This window comes from Callorhinchus milii, unplaced genomic scaffold (assembly GCF_018977255.1).
Source record: "Callorhinchus milii isolate IMCB2004 unplaced genomic scaffold, IMCB_Cmil_1.0 Scaffold5, whole genome shotgun sequence".
Taxonomy (NCBI): domain Eukaryota; kingdom Metazoa; phylum Chordata; class Chondrichthyes; order Chimaeriformes; family Callorhinchidae; genus Callorhinchus; species Callorhinchus milii.
In genome coordinates this window covers 13,152,099-13,174,256 of record NW_024704746.1, presented here as the reverse complement: position 1 = coordinate 13,174,256, position 22,158 = coordinate 13,152,099, and the positions used below count along the sequence as shown (strand labels likewise).

Genomic DNA, 22,158 nt, shown 5'->3' with positions numbered 1-22,158 from the left:
AGAATATACTGTAAAGTGAATTGACTGTATATTTTGTGGGCAAAACTTTTCTGGAAGAATGAAAGCTTCTACATTACAGTATGTACATTGGGACACACGAGGCATTGGATCACTTCCCTTCCTCCACTCAGCTTAGGCAGAGAGACACACACACCTCCTTATACACATGCTACAAAAGCCCGACTGTTTTCAGTTGTGCAAACTTCGGAAAATGTTATTCAGTGCAGGCTGGAACTAAAAGCAGGTCGATTAGGATCTGAAAGACGAAGAGATGCTAATGCCTTTAGTGAGACTCAGTTGGAACTGTCAGTTAAATGTTAACCACCTTCCTCTTTCAGATGCTGGTTAACCACTGCACATTTCCAACATATTTTGTATGAATTCATCTTTCCAGGATTTTTTTCACTCCTCTCTATTTTTGGCTGTATTTTAAAAGCTTGTCTGGAGCTTTGAGTGGCGCTAGATTGTTGTGTTGTTCAATGGGTAGATGCAGGTTTAGGTTGGTGGATCCCCATAAAATGAGTTAATGAAGTGGTCAATCAACAAAGGGCAAAGGATCATGTGCTTGTGGAGGAACGAAGAATAACACAAGGATGCACCTCAACCTGCCTAATCTTGGGCAACCCACAGTGGCCGGTGATAGGGAAGCACAAGGATAGTCGTGGCATAGTGCCCACGTGCCTGGCGAGTTGTAACTTGCAATACCATCAGATTATAATTTCATTGACTCATCTCTCATGGCTCAGTTGTTAGCACTCTCACCTCTGAGTCAAAAGGTTGTGAGATCAAGTCTTCACATTAGAACTTTCGAGCTCATAATCTAACCTGTAGGGGAGCGCTGCATTAATGGAGATGCCATCTTTCAGGTGAGATGTTAAATTGGGATCCCATATGCCTGTTCAGAGAACAGTAAAAAAAATTGTAGTACTAATCAAAAAGAAAAAGGAGTTTATTTTGGTGTCCAGGCCAACAATCGTCCAGATAAAATTTGTTATTCATTTCACAACTGTTCATGGGACATTGCTGTGTGCAATTAGCTGCCACATTCACCCACAAATACAGTCACTGCATTTTACACTATACCCTGTGAAGCTCTGACACATCGAATACATAAGATACTATATTAAATGCAACAATTATGTGTGACATCGTGGTAATTGTATAATATCGTTGGTATATTTTAATAAAAACATTTTGAAATCAATCTCTGAATTTATTAGTACTTTACCCCCCTCCCCAACAAAAAAAATGTTGCAAAGCCATGTGTAAGTTACAACGCGTGACTAATGAAAAACTGTCTGCCTGCATTCCCTGTGGGAATGAAGTGAGCACATTACACAACTATGTAACACACCACATATAGTAGGTAGGTAGAACAGTTAAGTAGAACAGAAACAGGCAGTGAGGTCACAATCTTCCAGTACCAATTTGGAATCGAGTATAATGTTTCAACAAAATACTTCATATACCCAATGAATTTAAAGTGCTACTTGACACATACAGATTTTATAGTGGGTGGTTGACTTCCTGCCTGCAGTAACTTACGCAACAACAAATGAAACAGCAGATAAATAATATTAACCAAAAACAGATTTCTAAGACCTATTATTTTTTTTTGGGGGGGGGGGGGGGTGGGGGGAGGTGGGTATTTCTGATGCTTTATTGCAGGGCTGAGTGATTGTATGTGTGTGGGTGGGGGGGGGGGAACACCGTTGGTTGGTTTAAGCATTATTGGCTGTGAGTCAGGGCTGTATTCATATGTGATTGTGGAAAAATTCAATAGTTATGAGATGCCAAGCTAACAGCAGCCCCTGGACTCCCTCCCATACCTCAGCCCCAGGTCTCAGCAAGTAATAGTAGTCGATTGAGTAGCTCCTCAATTCTCTTTATGAATGATCTTCTGTGAAGCAGAAGTACAGTACAAGTACAGTCTCTTTGAAAATGATTGGATGTACAATGGTATGATTCAATAGATCATTAGAATGAGTTTTCTAAATCCAGTGACACTGAAATGTTTCTACAAGATTTATAATCTACTTTTAGGAAGTTAATTCTATATAATTCTATTCTTGTTAAAACAGTAAAATCTTAATACAACATGTATTAAGTAACATGTTGTTGTTGTTGATTATTATGGTACAGTAAATATTTTAATCAATTTTATAGAATTTTCCAGCTCTAAAACAAAAGTGGGGTCATTGCTTCACGGCACAATTAAAAAAAGAAATACACTGATAATTCCTGCGCCTTGAAAGCTTTGCCCAAAGTTTGAAGCTAATCCACATAGTGGATTTATGTGAGAATCCAATTTGACAAACGCAAGTAGAATTACAGGGATACTTAGTGCCTTGCTCAGAGTGGATGAACTCCACGTTTTTCCCTGCACATTAATTTAGCACAGCCAACAATCTATCAAAATTCATATACAGCCTTCTATCAAATAATTATGCATTCCATAAAGGTCTCCAACNAAAAAAAGAGCTAGACCAGGCTATGCCAATAATAACATCCAGGCATCTCCTACAGAATACAGTTTTTATTTACAACTTTGAAGAAATGCTTGCTGCAGTGAAAATGTAAACATTTAAAAAAAACAGGTTGTTCAGTACCTCCAGGGGCATTCTAAATTTAAAGGACTATTATAACAATCCTTGCATTTGATACAATGCCTCATCAAGTCATCAAAACATCTCAGAGTGCTTCACTGTATCACTGCGAAGCAGCTGTGCATTTAGAGGTGAACAGCCAAATAGCACAGAGCAATGTCCCACAAACAACCTGTTGGATGGTCTGTGACTGTTGACCCGATGGCCGGCTGGAGAAACTCAGTGTGATGTTCAGTGTAGCCAAACCTCCTTCGTCCAGTCCATTCAGAAATACAGTTGTATACATACCACAAGATTACATGAGCTCCGGCAACCAAAAAACATCCATGTCAATTTATCACCTTCTGCTATACTAATATTCAGTCTAAGACCTTTGACTTTAATTTCACCTGCTTCATCTTTAAATCTTTAATCAAAGATCTTCGGAAAATCCAATTAGATTCCATACACTGATTTGGTCACCCTGTTAAAGCATTGCAGTAGATTTGCCAGGCGTGACTTATTATTTCTAAATCATATCAACTTCTTGTGCCCTTTGGATGAATATCAATCTCTCCTAGAAAATTAGCCAAGTATTTTCCCTGCTATAGACATTGGACCATTTCTTCTAGCATTTCCCAAAGTCATCCCTTCCAATGTTGGATTACATTCTACAAACAGATACACATCTGGACATATAGTAAGCATTTGATTATAGTACCTGAATTTATTAAAATGTACAATAGTTAAATAAAAATGAATCTAACCTTACTTTCCTCATGCTGCACTATTAAATGAACTCATGTTCAACACTGAATATTCAAATTAATATAAGAGAACAGGTACAAAATGTCAAAGCTTCTTACTTGCTGTGTTCACCATGATTCATTGTATATAGCTTGCATGCACGTGCACAGAGTTGGGTTCTAACACATGACAATTTTGAGGATTCTCAGGTTTCCTGAAAAAAGGAAACGGTAATTTCTTCACTCCGACCAGTGGGAACGCCATTCTGACACAATCAGAACAGGGTCCTGCACATTGGGACGACGTCCCATTGTGCACCAGAAGGAATTCACATTCATATTCCTTATTGAGGAATCTCCATGTATTAAACCCTATTCTTGAACCGCTTTTCTGATAATCCCTTTTTTGTTACATTACAGTGTCTGGTCACATCATTGAAACATCTCAGAGACCTTCGCAGGAGTTATGGCAGGGTACAGTGACTATATTTGAAGGCAAATTACTTTTAAACGCACATTGGGGATGAAATAGACAATTTGACTCTCTGGTGAGTTTGGTGACATTTATTTTAAAAACAGGCAGCATACTCAGATTACGAATGTATAAATACTTGTTAAAATGTTTTTTGGTGCGGTCCACATGCTCTCCTTCATACAAGCTAAGAAGTCAAAGCATAACAAACTACTGTATTACTGGGTCTACCAGATTAAGCTGAACAGCTCCTCTGGGAGGATACATGCACCGAATGACAGAACGCAATTTACACCAAGCTAAGGAACAATGGTTTTGGTAAACCAAACCTCCTCGGCGTTTTGTTTTTACTTACAGTGCAGTCTGCTCCTCTGTCAGGGTGCATAACCCAACTTTAGGGGCAAGATAATTGCTTAATATGCTGGGCATAAATAATACCTGGGAAGCAGGTGCTTTCTATTTTATGGGCATGATCTTGGCTAATGTTCAGCTTGAAAAGAAAAAAATATACCTTCTGCATGCAGAATTAGCCCTGCTGATCTCTTGATCTGAAACCAAGAGGATGCAGTGGATAGATAAATCTTATCCTACACACTATCTGCATCACCTCATAACATGCAGCAGCACTCATTGTTTTCAGCTGAAGAGTGGAGTGGTGACAGCTCTCTTATGGAGAGGTAGCTCAAGAAGTGAAAGAAATCTTAATGCAGATGCTATGAATCGATTTCATTATTTCACTCTGTGTGATTGGGTTACCATGAAGGGGAGGGTGATGCCTTGGGCACTAATTAGGTAACTGCTGGTTAGAATGCATATTATTTTACATAAAAGTAGATGGGTCCTCAGTTTCATGATTCATCTGTCTAACGGTTCAGGCGTTAAACTAAGGTCCCATCTGACTGATCAGATGGATGTCAAAAATCCCATAACACCATTCAAAAAGAGAATGGAGTGTCCTGACGAGTAAATTTCCAGATTAATTAGCCAATTACCGTATGGTTGTGGCTATTTGAAGGACCAGACTTATGCTGAAACACATGGCTGCCCCCTGTGTGAATAATACATCATGACAACTCCACCAGGCTTATCGATTAAGCTCTGGTCTATTCCTTTAATCGGTTAACAACTTACACTTCTTGATAAATATATTTGTGTGCGGTTGGAAATGGGAGGCTAGACAGCTTATCCCGGGGATAGGAAAAAGTGCGAAAGAGATCAATACGTTCCATTTCACTTGCTTTACGGAAACTAAAAAGCCACATCTCTAGCAGCTTTTTGCTTGCCTTGGAGATCAACAAAAGGAGAGGGAATAGCGTAGCATCGAAGCTCAGTCAACATCCCGCAGCTGAGCATGCAGTGAATGCAGGCTTAGAGACACATGGTACAGCAATTCTCCCGAGAGCTATAGGTGAAGGGGAGAAGGGCTCCATATGGCTCCCTGGCTGTATAATAATCATCACTCCATTGGTTGGACAGAATTAATGTGCACAGCCTTCTTCAGCCTATTTTAAACAATTAAAAACTAAACCACTGCCTTTCTTCTCCCACCAGCAATGGGTGTATATACACAAACCATAGAAACAGGAAAGTGCTTTGATTTCTTCCAGTTTTACAACAGATGCAGAATTTACATTTCTTTCCATTATTTATAAGTTGCAGGGCATTACCTTGTCAAAACTGATTACGAACGCTATTTATTTAGTATATAGGATCTTCATATGCCGACAGCAGGGCTTGAGTGATAAGCACAATGTAACTGTGCTTTACTTAATTGGATCCAGTAGGAAATTAAGTGCATTGTAAACGGTTATTCAATGAGATAGCTGGGTACAATGCAATCTATGACAAGTTTTTCTCAGCAAATCTCAGGATCTAATCCCTACCTAATCAGAATGCATGACAACTGGAACTAAATTTATATGAAGGACAGTGGATAGGTTCCTTTTGATAGCGAGGGGCCTAAGTGACTGAAGTTCATTTAATTACGTGCTGTGTTTATACTGCACATCGCCACAATATTTAGCAACTATTCACAGAACAGTTACAAACAGGAGTTTAGGCAGTAGGAGCTGAGTTGACAGTAGAGTTCAAGGCACCACCTGGAGGAGGAGGGTTCGGGAGTGATATTGTGTCAATTCAGCTTAAAAGGCAGAGTGTGTGAACCACACTAAACTAGTCATCTGAGACCAACAACCTGTCCTTTAATAAAGTTAGAAATAGACACAGACATCACTGTTCCATAAGATGTTATTTTTGGTCTATCAAAGTGATGCAGTGGGTAGCACAGAGTCAGCTTCCAGCTCCTCAACACTAGCCTAGCAGAAATGAAATACCATAACAAATGAGGTAAAAGACATACTTCATACAAAAAAAGTTCTAAAATTATGTATTTTAGTAGCGTAATTTTCTATTTCTCATGATTGAAAAACACTGCTTCAGAATCACCATGAACATAAATCAAGCTGTTGCAGACTGTAATAATTATATTTACAAAAATTCACTTGGGGGCGATAAACTTGTAACTTGCCAAAAAAAACAAAAATGGTTCTTTAATCCTTTTCCCACTTCTTTAGTATCTTCAGCAAAGACAATACTCATCTGGATAAAGAAACAGCTCCACTCAACCGGATAGATATTTGACCAAAAGTCATCTCAGTCTGTAGTTCCATTGCATTAGATGTATAAAAAGGTAACAATTCACAATTATCTGTACGTCAGTCTCTTGATTATCTACAAAGAATGATGCATGTTCTTGTGGATCATCAAGATAGAGATAAAGAAAGCTACTCCAAAATACTTGTCCCAAGAATAGGTACAGCACAGTTACACCCATGCTTATCCCATCTTATTGTCCTCCCTCAAATGAAGATGGATAATGCATTAAATTTCCAAATTAAACACTGCACTAAGTTATTAAAAAATTCTCTCTCAAACACGGATACAAGCTTCAACAAATTAAAGCATTCAATTCCAGACAAGGCATCGGTTTTGTAAATCTCCCTCCTCTCCCTCAATCTGTCCACTGCCTGCTATTTAATGCTCAGCTGGTGAGCGGCCATTTGTGTGATGAGCTGACTGAATCAATGAACATGCAGTGTTCTGTCAGACCGTGTTCTTTTGTTTAATGTACCGCCTGAGATATTTGTAGTGTGAAAAAAAGCAATTGAGATTTTAAAAAAAAACGAAAGGCTAGCTTCCTAAAGGTCTCCAAAGGAAAACAATATTCAAGAAGATCACTATCAAGGGTTCGGAAGATATCACAACCTTGGTGCTTTTCATTGTGCCATTGGGTGATTAACATTTCTCAAGCACCGAAGGTTAAGAGTCAATATCTGGCAAGTTGGTATATTTTACATGCTGATATCCACTGTAGATCCTGCATTTGGATAATACAATATAAAAATCAACCTCTTTCCCTTTTCCAATCCTTCTAGCCCTATAATTTGATCAGTTTTTTTCCTGGACTTTACAGCCTCTACAACAAACAGTCTGATTTTTTTCTTTTGTCTGCAGTATTTAAAACCATGCGTCAGTAGCTTCTGTACTATAAATTGTATACCGTGCCTGCAATACAGTGATTCACCACTGCACAGCCACTAAAACAGAACAAACTAACATATTGAAAGCAAGCATACAACATCTCAAATCAGAGATTCATTCCTGGCCACCCACTGACTGAAAATGTCATCTATTATAATTGTGCAAGAGCAGATGAATTGAGTAAAGTAAATTATTTGGGCCAGCGTGTTAAGAGTTAGGGAATGGAATATTTGTCCAATGTCTGCAGGTGTCAGCATGAAGCAGTTCCAAGTATGGTTATGGGTTAGATTCAGTGTAAAGCTCCTCTGTGTTCAACCAATGTTATTGAATTAGAGTCTTGGAAAAACACATACTGTACATACTATAAAGGTATCACACTTTCCCTTTCCAAACCAGTCATCTTTGAGGCCCCTCTAAATGAGGCTGAAAAATGAGAGCCAAATTTATGGAGAATTATATGCTGCAGATTCATTTTCATGAATATTTGGAACATGGCCAAGCATATTGGACTCACCTTCACTCCATATGTAGGACTCCAGAACAGGGCAAGATTCATGCTTGCTGGTTATCCACATTATTGTATAGATTTAGCAGACAGTAGTAATGATAATAGCATTTAATATTGCACCTTATCACAACACCATGGCACTGCAAAGTGCTTCAAAGGATTTACTTCAAAATGTAGTGATTGTATTTGTAGGCAAACATGGCAGCCAATTTGCACGCAGTCGTGCTTCACAAAAAACATGAAGTGACCAAGTAAATGACCAATGAACAGCCATTTAAGGCATTCTTTACAAAAATAATGCCAATGGACATCTATATCCAATGTACCTTCATAGAAGCAGTACAAGTAACAATCCAGTTTGAAAATTTCTGTTTTGAGGGGGTTAAGGCATGACAAACTGGAACTACGCCTCTTTTTAAAATACGATGTTTTGGCACACCTCTCGTCACACACACACACACGTATTTCTTGTTCATTCAATTCCATGACATTTCAGACTGAATGTCTGAAGTTAAACAGCACAAGTTTTGTTTCTGAATGTTGCTAAAAACTTGATGGAAGTCTGGAAAAACTCTTTTTCTCTCCACCAAGTCAGTTGTCCTGGTACACAGCCCTGTCCCTTCCTCTTTGACCCTGCTTACGGCCACCTCCCCCCCTCCCCACTCCTCGGAGTCAGGCTCTGCCACTGTTAAGTGCTCTGAGACGCTACCTTGTGTGGAGGGTGCTATATAAGTGCAAGTTGTTGTTGCATCTTCGCATATTTAAACTCAAGTGGCAAGTAATCTTTACTTTGAACCACTGTTGTTAAAAATCATTTTTACCACCCTGCTTCTAATTAAGACTACTCTAAGGAAAGTAAACATTCAAAATGAGAGTTCTTAAATGTGGCTCAACTTGTTTGATTACATTATTGAGGAGGAGGTAACGATTTCAAAGAAATATAAGACTGCCATTCCAAGAGGCAACGTGTTAAAGAGCAATAAGGTTGATATCAGGAAAAATAACTTTTTGTTATGAGGAGATGCTTGTTGAGATGACCTTATTAGAAAAAGACTGAGGGGGAACATAACTCTGGTATTTAAAGCAAGGAGTAGCATCAAAGGGGTAGGTAAGCAGGTTAAGACTGCAAGAGCATAATTAGAGGGTGTAGGTTTAAAGCCTCAAGCAAGACTGCAAGTGATACTTAATATTTTTCCTGGAAAAAATTCATGCAAAGAACAGATTCATCCTCTCCTCCACCAACCTTTTTATTTGGATAAAAAAGTATGGCTTTGTAGCCTTTACTGGAAATAAGTCAATTAGAAATCATTAGTTCAGAAGATAAACTGGCAGAAATTATTTTTGTTCATTACAATGCCTGCCGAGTCTGACCATGACTATATGTGAGTCCCCACGTGCGTGGGTGGGGGTGGAAGGAGGGGCTGAATGGAGTGAAGGAAGAAAAGAGGCAAGGCAACCTATTGATGTTAACTTTGTTTCCTGTACTGAACAGAACAGATTTCCTCCTTGCACTGTCCTTCGAATGAGACTTTAAACTGAGGCCTTGTCTGCCAGTTCGGATAGACATTAAAGATCCCATGGCACTACTCAAACAGAGAAAGGAATTTCTCCTGATGTCTTGCCCAACAATTGCACAAATAAAAATTGGACATTCACACCATGGCCATTATTTGAGACATTGCTGTGTACCAATTGGCTGCTGAGTTCACTGATAAAATGCATAGTTGATAAACGTTACAGTACAGTAATTCTTGTGAAGCACATTGAGATCTCAATGAGATGACAAAGCACCATAACAAATGTAAGGATTATTATTTATATAGTAATGCAGTGGTTGTCAAAAATGGACTGCAGTGCAGAGGAGCCTGTGGCACCAAACCAACCAGCAAACATACTGAAAATAGAGAAGTGTTTCAAATAAATGCCATTTAATCTTGTTATTTAAATCTTTCTAATAAAACATCTTGTGGCAAAAGCAATGGCTGTCAATGTAACATTAGAAAAGAAACCAAAACAAGGGAAATGTCTACTGTCATTCCTTTAGGTATATGTCTGCCCAACACCTATCTGCTCTTCAAAAGTGAACTGTGTGAACTAGGTTCAATTAACAGCAGAGATACAAAGAAAGCAAAAAGGTAAACAGACTCTGAATGTTGCATAAAGCAACCACACTGTAACTATGATTGTGTCAAAATAACTACAGTATTTTGTTACAGAATGACCTGTTTTAATATTTAGTATTAAGGGAGTCCACTGAAGTCAAACAAGGGAAGGGTTTATTTATAAATATAGATTGCAATACAATTACTAGCAAGTGAGTAAACAAATTATATTGCAAAAAAACAAATTCTCATTGTAATGATAATCTGTGAATTGAAACAATTTGACAGAGTTGTTAGCTAGCAGTTCCTGCCCACATTTACTGAGGAATATTACAGCTGAAATAAATGAGAAACTCTTCCAGAACATATCCTTTTGCTGGAGTCTAAATCTACAGAGGTGCAATTATGGAGCAAAGCCAGAATACTCAGTTGTTTGTCATTTTTGTTCATATTCTTTATGTCTTTGCCAAGCATTATTGGGTATGTCCCCACACTTATCCATTTTTAATGCCAGTTCTGGTCATTTTTAACAAATAGACAGAAAGCAAATCAACGTTTTTCTTCATCCAGGAATACATGCCTTGGGACATCCTCCTGATTTGAAAGGCACTACATAAATGTAATTTGTTGCCATTACATCTTCAGCTATTGGCATCCTGTAAAAGGATGTGTACAGCAGACTGGAACCAAACAACTTATCTGGTGTTTAGTGAAGGTTTTGAGAATTGGGATTTCCAATCCCTAATACACTAGCCATGTCATCTGATCTTAAAGGATTAATATATTAATTCAGAATCATTTTCTTTTTACAGCAAACACTTTACACATTGATTAGAAAGATGGATTGATTATTAAAAAAATCAAAACGTATGACCACATCAGTTTTACTTTAGATTATATTCAACAGCATTAAGATCTAATCAAGTACAGTATAATTTATGTATGCTTCAGAGGTGCATTGTTCATCAGCTCCAAAACTGTAATCTGCTTGACATTTAGTACACAAATGGAATATAGGTCACCACATCATTGTGCAAAGGACTGAACAAAATTTCATATCACTGGTATCATGAGTAGTCAGACAGGAAGCATGAAATCAACGTGTTTTAACATTGTCCATTTTCAGTAAGCAAGCTTATAATGCACCAGAGACATTAACAGGGAGGGGGACGACTTGAGGCCTTTCTACGGACTAAAACCCAGCAAACCATTTATAAGAAAGACAAGGCTACCTCATTACATGGCTACTTAAATAGCTGCTGTAAAGTCGAGCGATCAATAAAACGCACAACCATTTTTCAAACCTGCTTGACATCACCAATCGACAACAATAGTTGAGGTTACACCTTCATTTATCAACATCCTACGTCATTCTCCCACTGAGTCAGAAACTGAACAACATACGAAAGATAAGTGGGCAAGTAAAACATCTTCAAAGTTGAGCTATAAGCGAAAGAAGCCTGTCAGAAAAAAAATTTCAGCTAATTTTTTTTAATTTGTTGACTTTTCCCTACAAGGATCAGAGTCAGTGAAATCTCAATTGATACCTCTGGCCTCCGATTCACAGAAAATTGGAATCCAGGAGCGCGCATCGGAGGTTAGCAGAATCAGTATACAATGCGTAGCTCTCAATGGATGACAATACATACAAAATATGTACCTTTCTAATACATAGAATTCAGAAATGCTGTCCATATTTTTCCATATCTTCAATCCACACTTCTACATAGAAAAAAATGTGACTAAGGTGCCATAAAGCCTTTGCGCTTTCCAACTGAAAATCGGATACAAGATCAGACACAACCTACCATTGCACAAATTCCCAAGTAAACATGTTGCTAAGTGTGGAATTTACCCATTATAACTCAAGAAAATATCCCCTCCCAGTCACCAATGTGGCATATATTTGAATTCTCTCTCATAATATAGAAGAAAATGTTTGATTTAATATTAATGCTTACCATCAACTTGTGTGGCATATATTTGAATGCTCTTTCATAGTATAGAAGATAATGTCTGATTTAATCTTAAAGCTTACATTAACCGGAGCATCTATCAAATATGAATTCAGGTACATAAGAGTAATCCATTTTTCGATCAGATTATCATTAAAGGTTAGGAACACAACTGTGAGAGGTACCATGAAAGATAGGATTTCTACACTATCATATCCGGTAGCTTTAGAATCTACCTACAAGTGGTACAAAGATTAAACTGCAACGTACTATAAAAGGGAAAATGATATGAATCATAAATATGCAAATTTTTGCATCAACTCCCATTCAATGGAATTTGGCTTCTCTCAAACACTTACCATCTGAATCGGTTTCTTGCGAAGATCCCTCTCAGTCACTAGCTTCTCCTGTTCTGTAACATAAAGACCCTTCTGTGCAAGAGCCTGTACAACAGCATCATGGCCCAGCAATGGTTTTGCAGCATCACTCTTCAATATCAGGCTGCCAGCACGACAATATAGCTCAGCAGAAAGAAGCAAGTTGACAACGGGTGGCTTGATGTGTTCCTGGTCATACTGGTCGGTATAAAATGGCTCCACCAGTTCCTCTGGTACATGGTCTTAAAAAGAGAAAAAACATTGCATCAGTAACCCATACTGAACATAAACACAAAATGAATTACAAATAAAGTGGGGGGTGGGGGTGAAAGCTGCTTGCCCTTGCCTCATATGTAGCAGCTTTAACTTCTCAGGGGGATGTCAGATTCAGTTCTCGTATAATACATTAAAATATTATACAGTTAATATTTTCCCCGCAAAATACCTAAGGCTACTCATATTCTACCCCTATGTATACCAGTGATTGCCAAGCAATGGAACTTGCCAACAGAAATTCAATTTTACTGCAGCTAGTAGCCAAAACCTTTACAATTCTCTTGTCAACAAAATGGGTGTTTGATTCCTATCTGCAGCACATCAACAATCAAAGTGGTCAGTGTTTCACATTTACCATCAGGAAGATGGGAAAGGTTTTAGCTTCTGAAAAATCAATTAAAGTCAGCGTTAACTCTTCAACCAAATTAGCTCTTCTTTGTAATCGAAAGCATGTCTGAGAGCACTTTACTTACAAGCAATGCTGAAATGACACTCAAATTCATTGCTATGGAAGCACAAGATATCAGAACTGTATATGTTAACCAAATCTAAGCCAAACTGGTTTATGGCCTAAAATCAAACTAAACTGCATAGTTTCACAAGAAATGTATCTTGCTCATTACTATTCATATACAGCAGTGTATTAACTTACAATCTTACAAAGTACAGCAAAACTCAGAATTTTACTATTTCTATGCTACATCATGTAATATTCTTGCCATCTCTCCATACTGTATCACCATTACAAAAAATGTTAAGCTTATAGACTTCTGGTTTCTGTTAAGACCCACACTTTATACAGCATATCCATCCAATAATGACAATAGCCAATATTGTTGTCATACTGCAATCAATGTGTTCTTACATTATAATGCCTCAATGCTCTATACTTTAACTAATTTGCTAACTTTTTACTCAAAGGTAAGAGATACCAATGCTGGGGAATGGAACACATTTCTACTGTTGGTACTGAAGTACTCTAAGGTCAGGTATAGACATGATGCAGATGAAAGTATCTTCTCTCTTGTTCAATAACACTCCACACACAAGCATAGAACGGACTACTTTTAAAATGGAATTCACCATAAAATAATTTTAAAAAACATTAATAAGCTAGGAAATAACTTTACTTAGTTTCCTACAGAAATTCATTATTTCTAGCACACACACACACTCATTCAACACCACTGTGATGGAATAGTTCATATGTTGACTGGTTACATTCCACCCATTTGCTGGCACAATATCTTTGAGCCTTGAATCTGAGCCATTCAAAACAGGAAAAAATAGTACTGGCCAGATTTAGCTCAGCTCCTTCAGACTAAACTTACATATTTCCCCAATCTAATAAATTCACCTTGCTTTTGGAATGCAACAGGCATGTATGTGTGGTGTACATGTATGTGCACGTCGTCTGAATCATTGCAATTTTTCTCCATTAGTCAACTTGAGGATTGAACATGTCAAAACTCATTTCACACACAAAGGGGGGAAAAAAATCTTTCTTTCCATCAGTGCTATACACATTTGAGGCCAAATCCCAGCAGTGAGAGGAAACTGTGTGGCAATCTTCCTGAACCACCCAGTCTCTTACTTTTACAATCATGGTTGCGTTTAAGACGGCTTATGTTGCACATTCAGAGGGATACTCACACTTACTGTAATCGATGATAAACTCTCAACAAACCCGAAATGTAAATGGATCATTCAGCTTGCAAAAATTAGAACTTTGAAAGAAAGCGACAATAACCAGAAAAACACAAGGTGGCAACTACTCAGTGAAACATCACCTTTCTGCATTCCTGTGAATACACTATAAAAATTGTAGCAATCCAAAACATTAATGTATTATCTTTAGGTTGGTGCGAGATAACTACATTTCTCCCTTCTCTTCAGAAAAAGATGCAACTTTAGTAAATGAATAACCTTGTTTGGAATCGCTGGTTTAAAAAAAAGGTCAGGATGGATGAGGGTGGGGGGGGGCTTGTCTCTTTATCACACCTTTGCCAAAGGGAGGGCTGCATAAAGCCCAACAGTTCTGAGCGTCACATGGTAAACATATCAAAGCTAGATTGCTGAGAATTATGACTTAGCTCAAAGTCTCCGAATCAAGCTACTTTTCTGGCATTAAAAGCAAAATCTGGGTGAACACCTTTGTATGCCTTATTCCGTTTTGTCCACAAAATCCACTGTCGGTCCACTTTACAGTATATTTTGAGAAGGGCTTTAAGACATCTTGATGACGTGATCAAGGACTATAGCAAATGCAAGGATTATTATTATCATTAAAATGGCCGAGAGCAATGAGCAACCACTTCCAGAAGTAAAACAATTGGAAGCATTATTTATATTTCCTGCTTCCAATATTCCAAGAGTTCTGTGCATGTACAGAGCTCAGTTAATTGGTGTTAGTTTCATTTAAGGGTATTAAAAAGAGCCATTTTTGTGATAAACAGTTTCCTCAAGATTGTGGATGACTCATTGGAGCTATACTGTAACTGTACAATTTATTTTGCTGTATGTTACTCTTTGGAAGTTGAAATACATTACAAATTTAGAAAATACCAATAATTATAGTGAAGCTCTTTAAATGAATGCTCCAAAGATCATGGTTGTATTTTACAAACCATAAAACGCATCTGAAAACAATAATAATATTGTAATGGTTCAAGCAGAACAATCATGTGAATGGAGAAAATTCCCATAACAGCTTAAACAACATCTACAAGAAAATATATTGTTAGCTGTTAACTACAACCTGACACTGCTATTGTTGTAACCTTATACGTGCCACCCTGCAGTAGACAAAGGCATAATTCTGTATGAAAAATAACACACTTACTGGAAAATGTAATTAATTAAATTTACACATTTACAGCCGAGCTGATTCCCTTCACAGCTGAAATTCCTGCTATTAATACCCGTCAAAACAAGCTGGTTTCTCATATCTGGGGCCATAATTACCAAACTATGGGACAATAACTGCAGCAAATCTTTATGCCGTATTTCACTCGCTGAGTGCCATTTCATTTGTTCAGCACAAAACAGGGAATTAATTGTCCCCGTGTGCTGTCTGTATTGAAATAAAATCAACATTATGTAAAAAAAAATCAGTTTCAAATAATAAATGTTCTTCATCTGCTTTAAATCTCACAGGATTCACTATTCTGCACGTCACAGTGCAAATTACCTCCCTTTGGGTCACACACATCTCTCCTTGACCTTGACTATTTACTTACCGTACATACATCTAGAGAGTTATTAATGCAGTTATAATATAAACCCTCTGTCCAGAGATGTTCTTAGCACTACATATCGCCAAAACGGTTGCTAAAATTATTGAATTAAAAATCAATGAGGGATTCTTTTTTTAAATATAGAATCACTACAAAGGAAGGATAATGGAATATTCCACAATAGTGGAAGGAACTACAAACGAGTCATTACAATATTATCAGTAAATGATTAAGCATCTAATTTAAATGTGCAACAGTGTCTTTCGCACCATCATTCGCTCGCTCTGCAGTCAGGTCATTTCAATTTCTTACATAAACAATAATATTTCTGCTCGTCTGCCACCAGACCCTACAATCCGGTTAAACCCAAATGCGAATGTAAAAAAAAAAGCAGGAATTTCTAGAGGGCAAGAGAGGGGAGGGGGAGTCAGTGACCAAACAACTTTATTTTTGCCCGGGGGTTGGGAAATATTTTCCATATTTCTAAAATTGCAGACAAAAAGAGCGAGTTAGATTTCTGAGGAGGGGTTGTGTGTGTGTGTGTGTGTGTGTGTGTTGGGGGGGTTGGGTGGGGGTGGTGGGTGGGTGGTGTTGAGGGTAAACAAGTGGATGGCATTCCAACCTTAATGTAATCGTGTTATGGAACAAGCGGTGAGCAGAACAGTCCAGTGGTGAAAAGCGGATTTTTTTCCCCCCCCATTATTGCCATAATTTGTTCGCCCACAAATATACAGTCAATTCACTGTATGGCGGTGTGTTCCGTGAAGCGCTTCGGGACGTCCTCCCGACGTGAAAAGCGCTATATCAAATGCAAGGATTATTATTATTATAACAACAACAACAATGATAATCATAACGCTGACCCTTGCATTTGATCTGAGACCCCCATCGCGTCGTTGAGACGTCTCAAAAGGCGGCTGCACGGAATACCCTGCGAAGTGGGAAGAGTATTTTGCGGGTGAAAGGAGGCAGACGATTTTTTTTTTTTTTTTTTAGTAGATGCACACATATATATATTTTGCATTTGCTGCATTTCTTCCCTCAATTTATCCCGGGAACGGGAATGCTGCAGCAGAGCGCCGCCTACCTGTCCCGAAAGCCTTGGCCACCAACCAGGAGAGGCTGCACACGGTCTTCGCTCTGGAGAAATCGTAGTGATCGAAGGCTCTGATTCCGGGGACGATGAAGGTCTTCCTCGGGTCCCTGACCGGGTCCGCGGCGTCTCCCATCGTTCTCTCTCCTCTCCTCTCCCGCCGACTTCTCCACCGGGGACCGGTCACCGGGGCATCGCTACTGCGCTCTTCCACGATCCCGATGGTCTTTTGATGGGAGGGGGAGGGCGGAGGGGAGGGGAGAGGGGAGGCGGTGGGGAGGGGGTGGAGGGAGGGGGAGAGGGGTGGAAGATGTCTTTTTGTTACAACAATTACAAAACAATTGTATTCCTTAAAACGGGAAAGGATTTTTCTTTTTTCTTCTCCTGCAGAAGAGTCAGCGCCGCCGGATTCCCATCGCATCCCATCCCATCCCTCTCCCCCCCTCTCCCCCCCTCTCTCTCTCTCTCTCCAGGTGCTAAAGCGATGACCTCCTCCCCTCCTCGTCCTCCCTCCGCATCCGCTGGTTTCGCTTCGCTGCTGTTGTTGTTGTTGTCGTCGTTGTTGTTGTTGTTGCTGCTGCTCTGCTCCTCGCACAGAGACGTCGGTGCGGGGTTCCTGACAGCCTCCCTCCTGTGTGTGTGTGTGTGTGGGGGGGGGGGGGGGGGATGGATGGAGGGATGGAGGGGGGGGGTCGCTGCTGCTGCTGCTCCTCTCTCTCTCTCTCTCTCTCTGTTGTTTTAGAGCTCGGGCTCCGCCCCGACGCTGCTGCAGCCGCCACCGGATCAGGACCGGGACCGGGACCGGGATCAGGCACCGACGATTCTTATTCCCCCCCCGCAACCCCCTCCTCCTCCTCCTCCCCCCCGACTCCAGTCCTCTTCACCCGGCGGCGCAATGGGGCTCTTCCCTTCCCTTCCCGTCCCCGACACCCCAACTCCCGTCTCTCTCTCTCTCTCTCTCTCTCACTGACTGACTGACTGGGCGGAGCGCTCCTCTCCCGCATAACACGTCTCCTCCTCCTCCTCCTCCACCACCTCCTCCTCCTCCTCCTCTTCTTCTTCTTCTTACCCTCCGCACTCTGCAAATTGCGGATCAGCCGACAACACGGGCAAAACACGCAGTGCGTGTGCGTATATATATATATATATAACATATATACATAGATATAATATATCCATTCCCCCAGTCAAGTGCATTTGCACCGATGCAATGAAGCACTCGAGGCGGAGACCAGAAAAAAAAACAGGGGCGCGAGTGGATTGGGCTTTTTTTTAAAAAAAATGTTTTAATCCGGTGTTGGTGTTGGTGTTGGGTGTTGGGTGATGATCTGAGCTGTTCTGAGCTGCCAAAGGTCTTTAAGGCTGTGCTCGGTTTCTTCCACGTCAATGGCATTGGCTTCACTCCCACTTTGGACAGAGGTGCATTTGACCTGTCAAAGCCGGAGTGGTTGGGGCAGAGGAGGGGAGGGGGTGGTGGGGGGAGGGGGTGGTGGGGGGGGGGGGGGATATAATATAATGCATAATATAATATAATAGAGAGAGACTGTGCAAAACAATTGCAATTGCAAAGGAGAATGGAAACGAAGGGTGAACAGACCAGACGTGCAACCAGTGCTTGAGAATGCATTGCCAGTATTGAGGAACAAACATGTATTTTTGTGTGTGTGCCCACAATGTGTGACGATCGGTGGGACCCCCCCGAACGACACCCACAATCAATTAGGTGTCTTTAATTGGATACACAATGCACTGGACGGAGAGGTCAATAAGATGGTTCGATTGTGCACAATATTCCTTTGTGGTTTGGTAACAGCGCAGCTGGAGGCCATGGGAGTGGTAATTGGAAAAGCAGTGGCTCATGTGAGTCCAAGGCTTGAACAAACTGCCCTCTTTCAAATGGTTTTTGAAAGAAAGTTCCATAATTTGACCAACAGTCCTCCAGATAAAATTGGCTATGCACTTCACAGCTGTTCACGGGACACTGCTATGTGTAAATTGGCTGCTGCGTCCGCACAGTCTACCCTTATTTCTAAGTGTGCATTGAAACACTTAATTTTCCACTTTGCACTAAAGTGCAATGAAGTGCTTTTGGGACCTTTCAATATCGCGATAAGGAGCTTTTGTCAAATCCAAGGCTTGTTATTATCATTAGAGTAGGATGGAAAATATTTAACAAAATGACACGTTCGTGTACAGCATAATTATTTTCTAAAAAAAAATCTATTATGCAACTGTACAAACTTCAGGGTTTAAAAAAAATTGCCTTGGTAACCCTCCTCCCCAAAGTGAACTGACAATTGGTGAAGTGATACTTCGCATTTTACTTTTTGCTTATCTTCGTTGAATATATCATGGCTGGCTATTTAACTACTTCAATTGCAAATATTATATAATAATCCTTACATTTGGTATAGTGCCTTTCATGTCGGGAGGAAGTTTCAAAGCACTTCACGGGAAGTACTGTAAAGTGGAGTGACTGTTTTGATCAAATCTTTTTATCTGTACACAAATCTTAATGGGGGGTGATGGCAAGGAACTTTGTGGCTACAAATGACACAGCTCGGGAAAAATCTGCTGCTTTCCTGTTTTAGGTCATCATCATGGCTCTGGAGGAGGTGAAAGGAAAGAAAAACAGAGTTCAGGAAGAGGTGGGGTTCCTGATAAACTATTACAGTTTCCACAGTAATCGCAAACCACAAAATATTTTTTTGGGTGAAGAATGAAGAAAACAACAGACTTCAACCTATGAAATTCCATATCAATAGCCCGTTCTCATTTCAGAATGTAATTTGCTGTGTTAATGTTTCTCTTGAGAATCTATCCAGCAATGAAATGTTCTGAGCTGACATTTTGTTGCTGCCTTGCAAAACATGAATCTGCTTTAGTCATTTTGCTGTAATTCTTTCGAACTGGAGACTGTTGCATTGCATTGCATTGGAGTAACTGAGGTCATAAGTAGATTTTAACATTGTCTGTAAATTGAAGAGATAGTTCAACTCTACAGCACATTTAGTTGATTATTTATGGAATCCAATACTTGAGCTGAGCCACAAAGTCAGTGAGTTTCCCCGTGTTTTGTCCTATATCCTCTCACAGATTATAAATAAAACAAATCAAATTCAAAATGATTCAGTGTGCGGGGAATCAGATGCAGTATGTGTCAAACCACTGATGTGACCAGATAAGGAAACACATTGCTTATGATTTATTGCAATTGAAATGCATTGGAGACTTATTGAACAATGATAATCGATTAGCCGAACACAAAGACAAAATTAGACCAGCTGTTTCAATCTTTACATCAATTCTATAAAAGAACCGATGAAGGTATTTTTGAATCTGATCATTTTGCTCAGAAACCAACTTTAATTCTTTCTTCAGCACAAGTGGTTGAAATCTGGATAGTGTGGTAAACTGAAAACTATCAGCACAGAACAAATACGATCAGTAATAGATCTAGTAGGAAATATTTTCTCCTCCCTATCTTGTTATAAACAACAGAAACAGATAAGGTGTTAACATAAATAAGATATGTTAAGTATATCTTACATTTTAGCAAAACAGTCAAAAAGCTTATGAAGCCAAGCTCTATTTCCCATAGGTCTATATGCTATGTTTCATTTAGATGGAAAATCACCATTCTCATTTGAATCTTTTACTGTATTTTCATCTCAAGTTATATACAGGATACCATAGCATATACACAGGTTACCATTGTAGAGTAATTCAGTCACCCGATCTCTCATTTGGCATTATTCTCAAAGGCAGGAATCATGGTTTTGTATTATTAAATACAGATATCACTGCACTGTATTATGCTAAAACTCAATGTTGAGGTGGTGCAAAAGAATAAAATTCTGTCCAGTACATTATATATTATAATAATCCTTGCATTCGATATAGTACCTTATCATGTCTTTGAGATGTCTCAAAGTGCTTCACAGACTATACTGTATATTGAATTGACTGTACATTTTGTGCGCGAAACATGGCAGCCAATTGCGCACAGCAGTGTCCCACAAAGAGTCGTGGATTGAAGTGACCAATTTATTATTATTATTTTGAAGAAATTATTATCCCCGGAAAAGTGATCTACCAATTGACTAACAACTGGGTTCCTGCTTACTGCTAGATAAACAGAGGAGTGTGGAGTAAGGAAACCTGCCCAGCATTTTGGCCCTGCGGGGATCAAACCCAGGTCTCTCGCTTGTAGCGTTAGTGCTCTAACCACTGAGCTACAGGACTCCATATCAGAGGCTGCGCGGCATGTCATTCTTATGGTAAGAAGATAGTGTACATCCAATTTTTAAAATGGCAGATTTGAATACCGTTCTCAACAATAGGGAGCTCAACAGCACCATCTTATGGAAAAAACTGCTCGACTTCCAACAGTGCAAAATTATATCCAGCTACTGGACATTCTCCACTTTACTTATACGGTAGATTTCATTTGGTTGTGAAAGATTCAATGTTCCAACGACACACGTGGCCTCTGGCATGTAGTTCACGCCGACGCCAGTCGAACAGTTCTGACGTTTCCCCGGAATTGTGACCGCAATGCGGACAGTACAGTGCAAATATTTATTGTTTTGTTTTTGTATTTTGTGTTTATATTTTACATTTAGATTTATTTTTTTACATATTCTTCTCGGGTTGTTTCGACGTTTTGCTTGTGATTGTTTTGTGCTTTGGATGAATTTTCTTGGGTTTTTTTTTTAAGGGGGGGTTTGGAAACATCCCTTTGGACATGGTTTGCAAAACACAAGTTGTTGTTGTCATTGTTGCTGTTGCAGAGAGACCCAGACGGGGGGGGGCGGGGTCAGTGCGCGCGTGCGTGCGCGCTGACGTCATCGCGCCCCCCCTCCCCGCCTGCCCGCGGCGTGTGACGTCGCGCGGCCACAGCCAATCGGGCTTCGGCTCAGCGATTCGAAAGCTGGAAGGCGCCGAGAGAGAGAGAGAGAGAGTGTGAGAGAGAGACACAGAGAGAGTGAGAGAGAGACACAGAGTGAGAGAGAGACACAGAGTGAGAGAGAGACACAGAGAGAGTGACACAGAGAGAGTGAGAGAGAGACACAGAGAGAGTGACACAGAGAGAGTGAGAGAGAGACACAGAGAGAGTGAGTGTGAGAGAGAGACACACAGAGAGTGAGAGAGAGACACAGAGAGTGAGTGAGAGAGAGACACAGACAGAGAGTGAGTGAGTGTGAGAGACACAGAGAGGGAGACACCGTCACAACCGGGGCGCAGGGCCCGGGGGGGGGGGGCAGC

At 39.9% G+C, this 22,158-nt stretch overlaps 1 protein-coding gene across 5 annotated transcripts in view; it reads right to left on the bottom strand.

Moving 5' to 3' along the window:
* Nucleotides 1-17,105, bottom strand: part of camsap2a (calmodulin regulated spectrin-associated protein family, member 2a) — a 59,564-nt gene extending 42,459 nt beyond the window's left edge. For all 5 annotated transcript variants that reach the window (XM_007887308.2, XM_007887310.2, XM_007887313.2 and 2 more), the window contains exons 1-2: nt 16,885-17,105; nt 12,268-12,527 (exon numbers count right to left, since the gene is read on the bottom strand). In XM_007887308.2, coding sequence (XP_007885499.1) covers nt 12,268-12,527; nt 16,885-17,026 — 402 coding nt within the window. In that variant the 5' untranslated portion in view covers nt 17,027-17,105. The remainder of the gene's footprint in view (nt 1-12,267; nt 12,528-16,884) is intronic.
* Nucleotides 17,106-22,158: the final 5,053 nt, after the last annotated feature.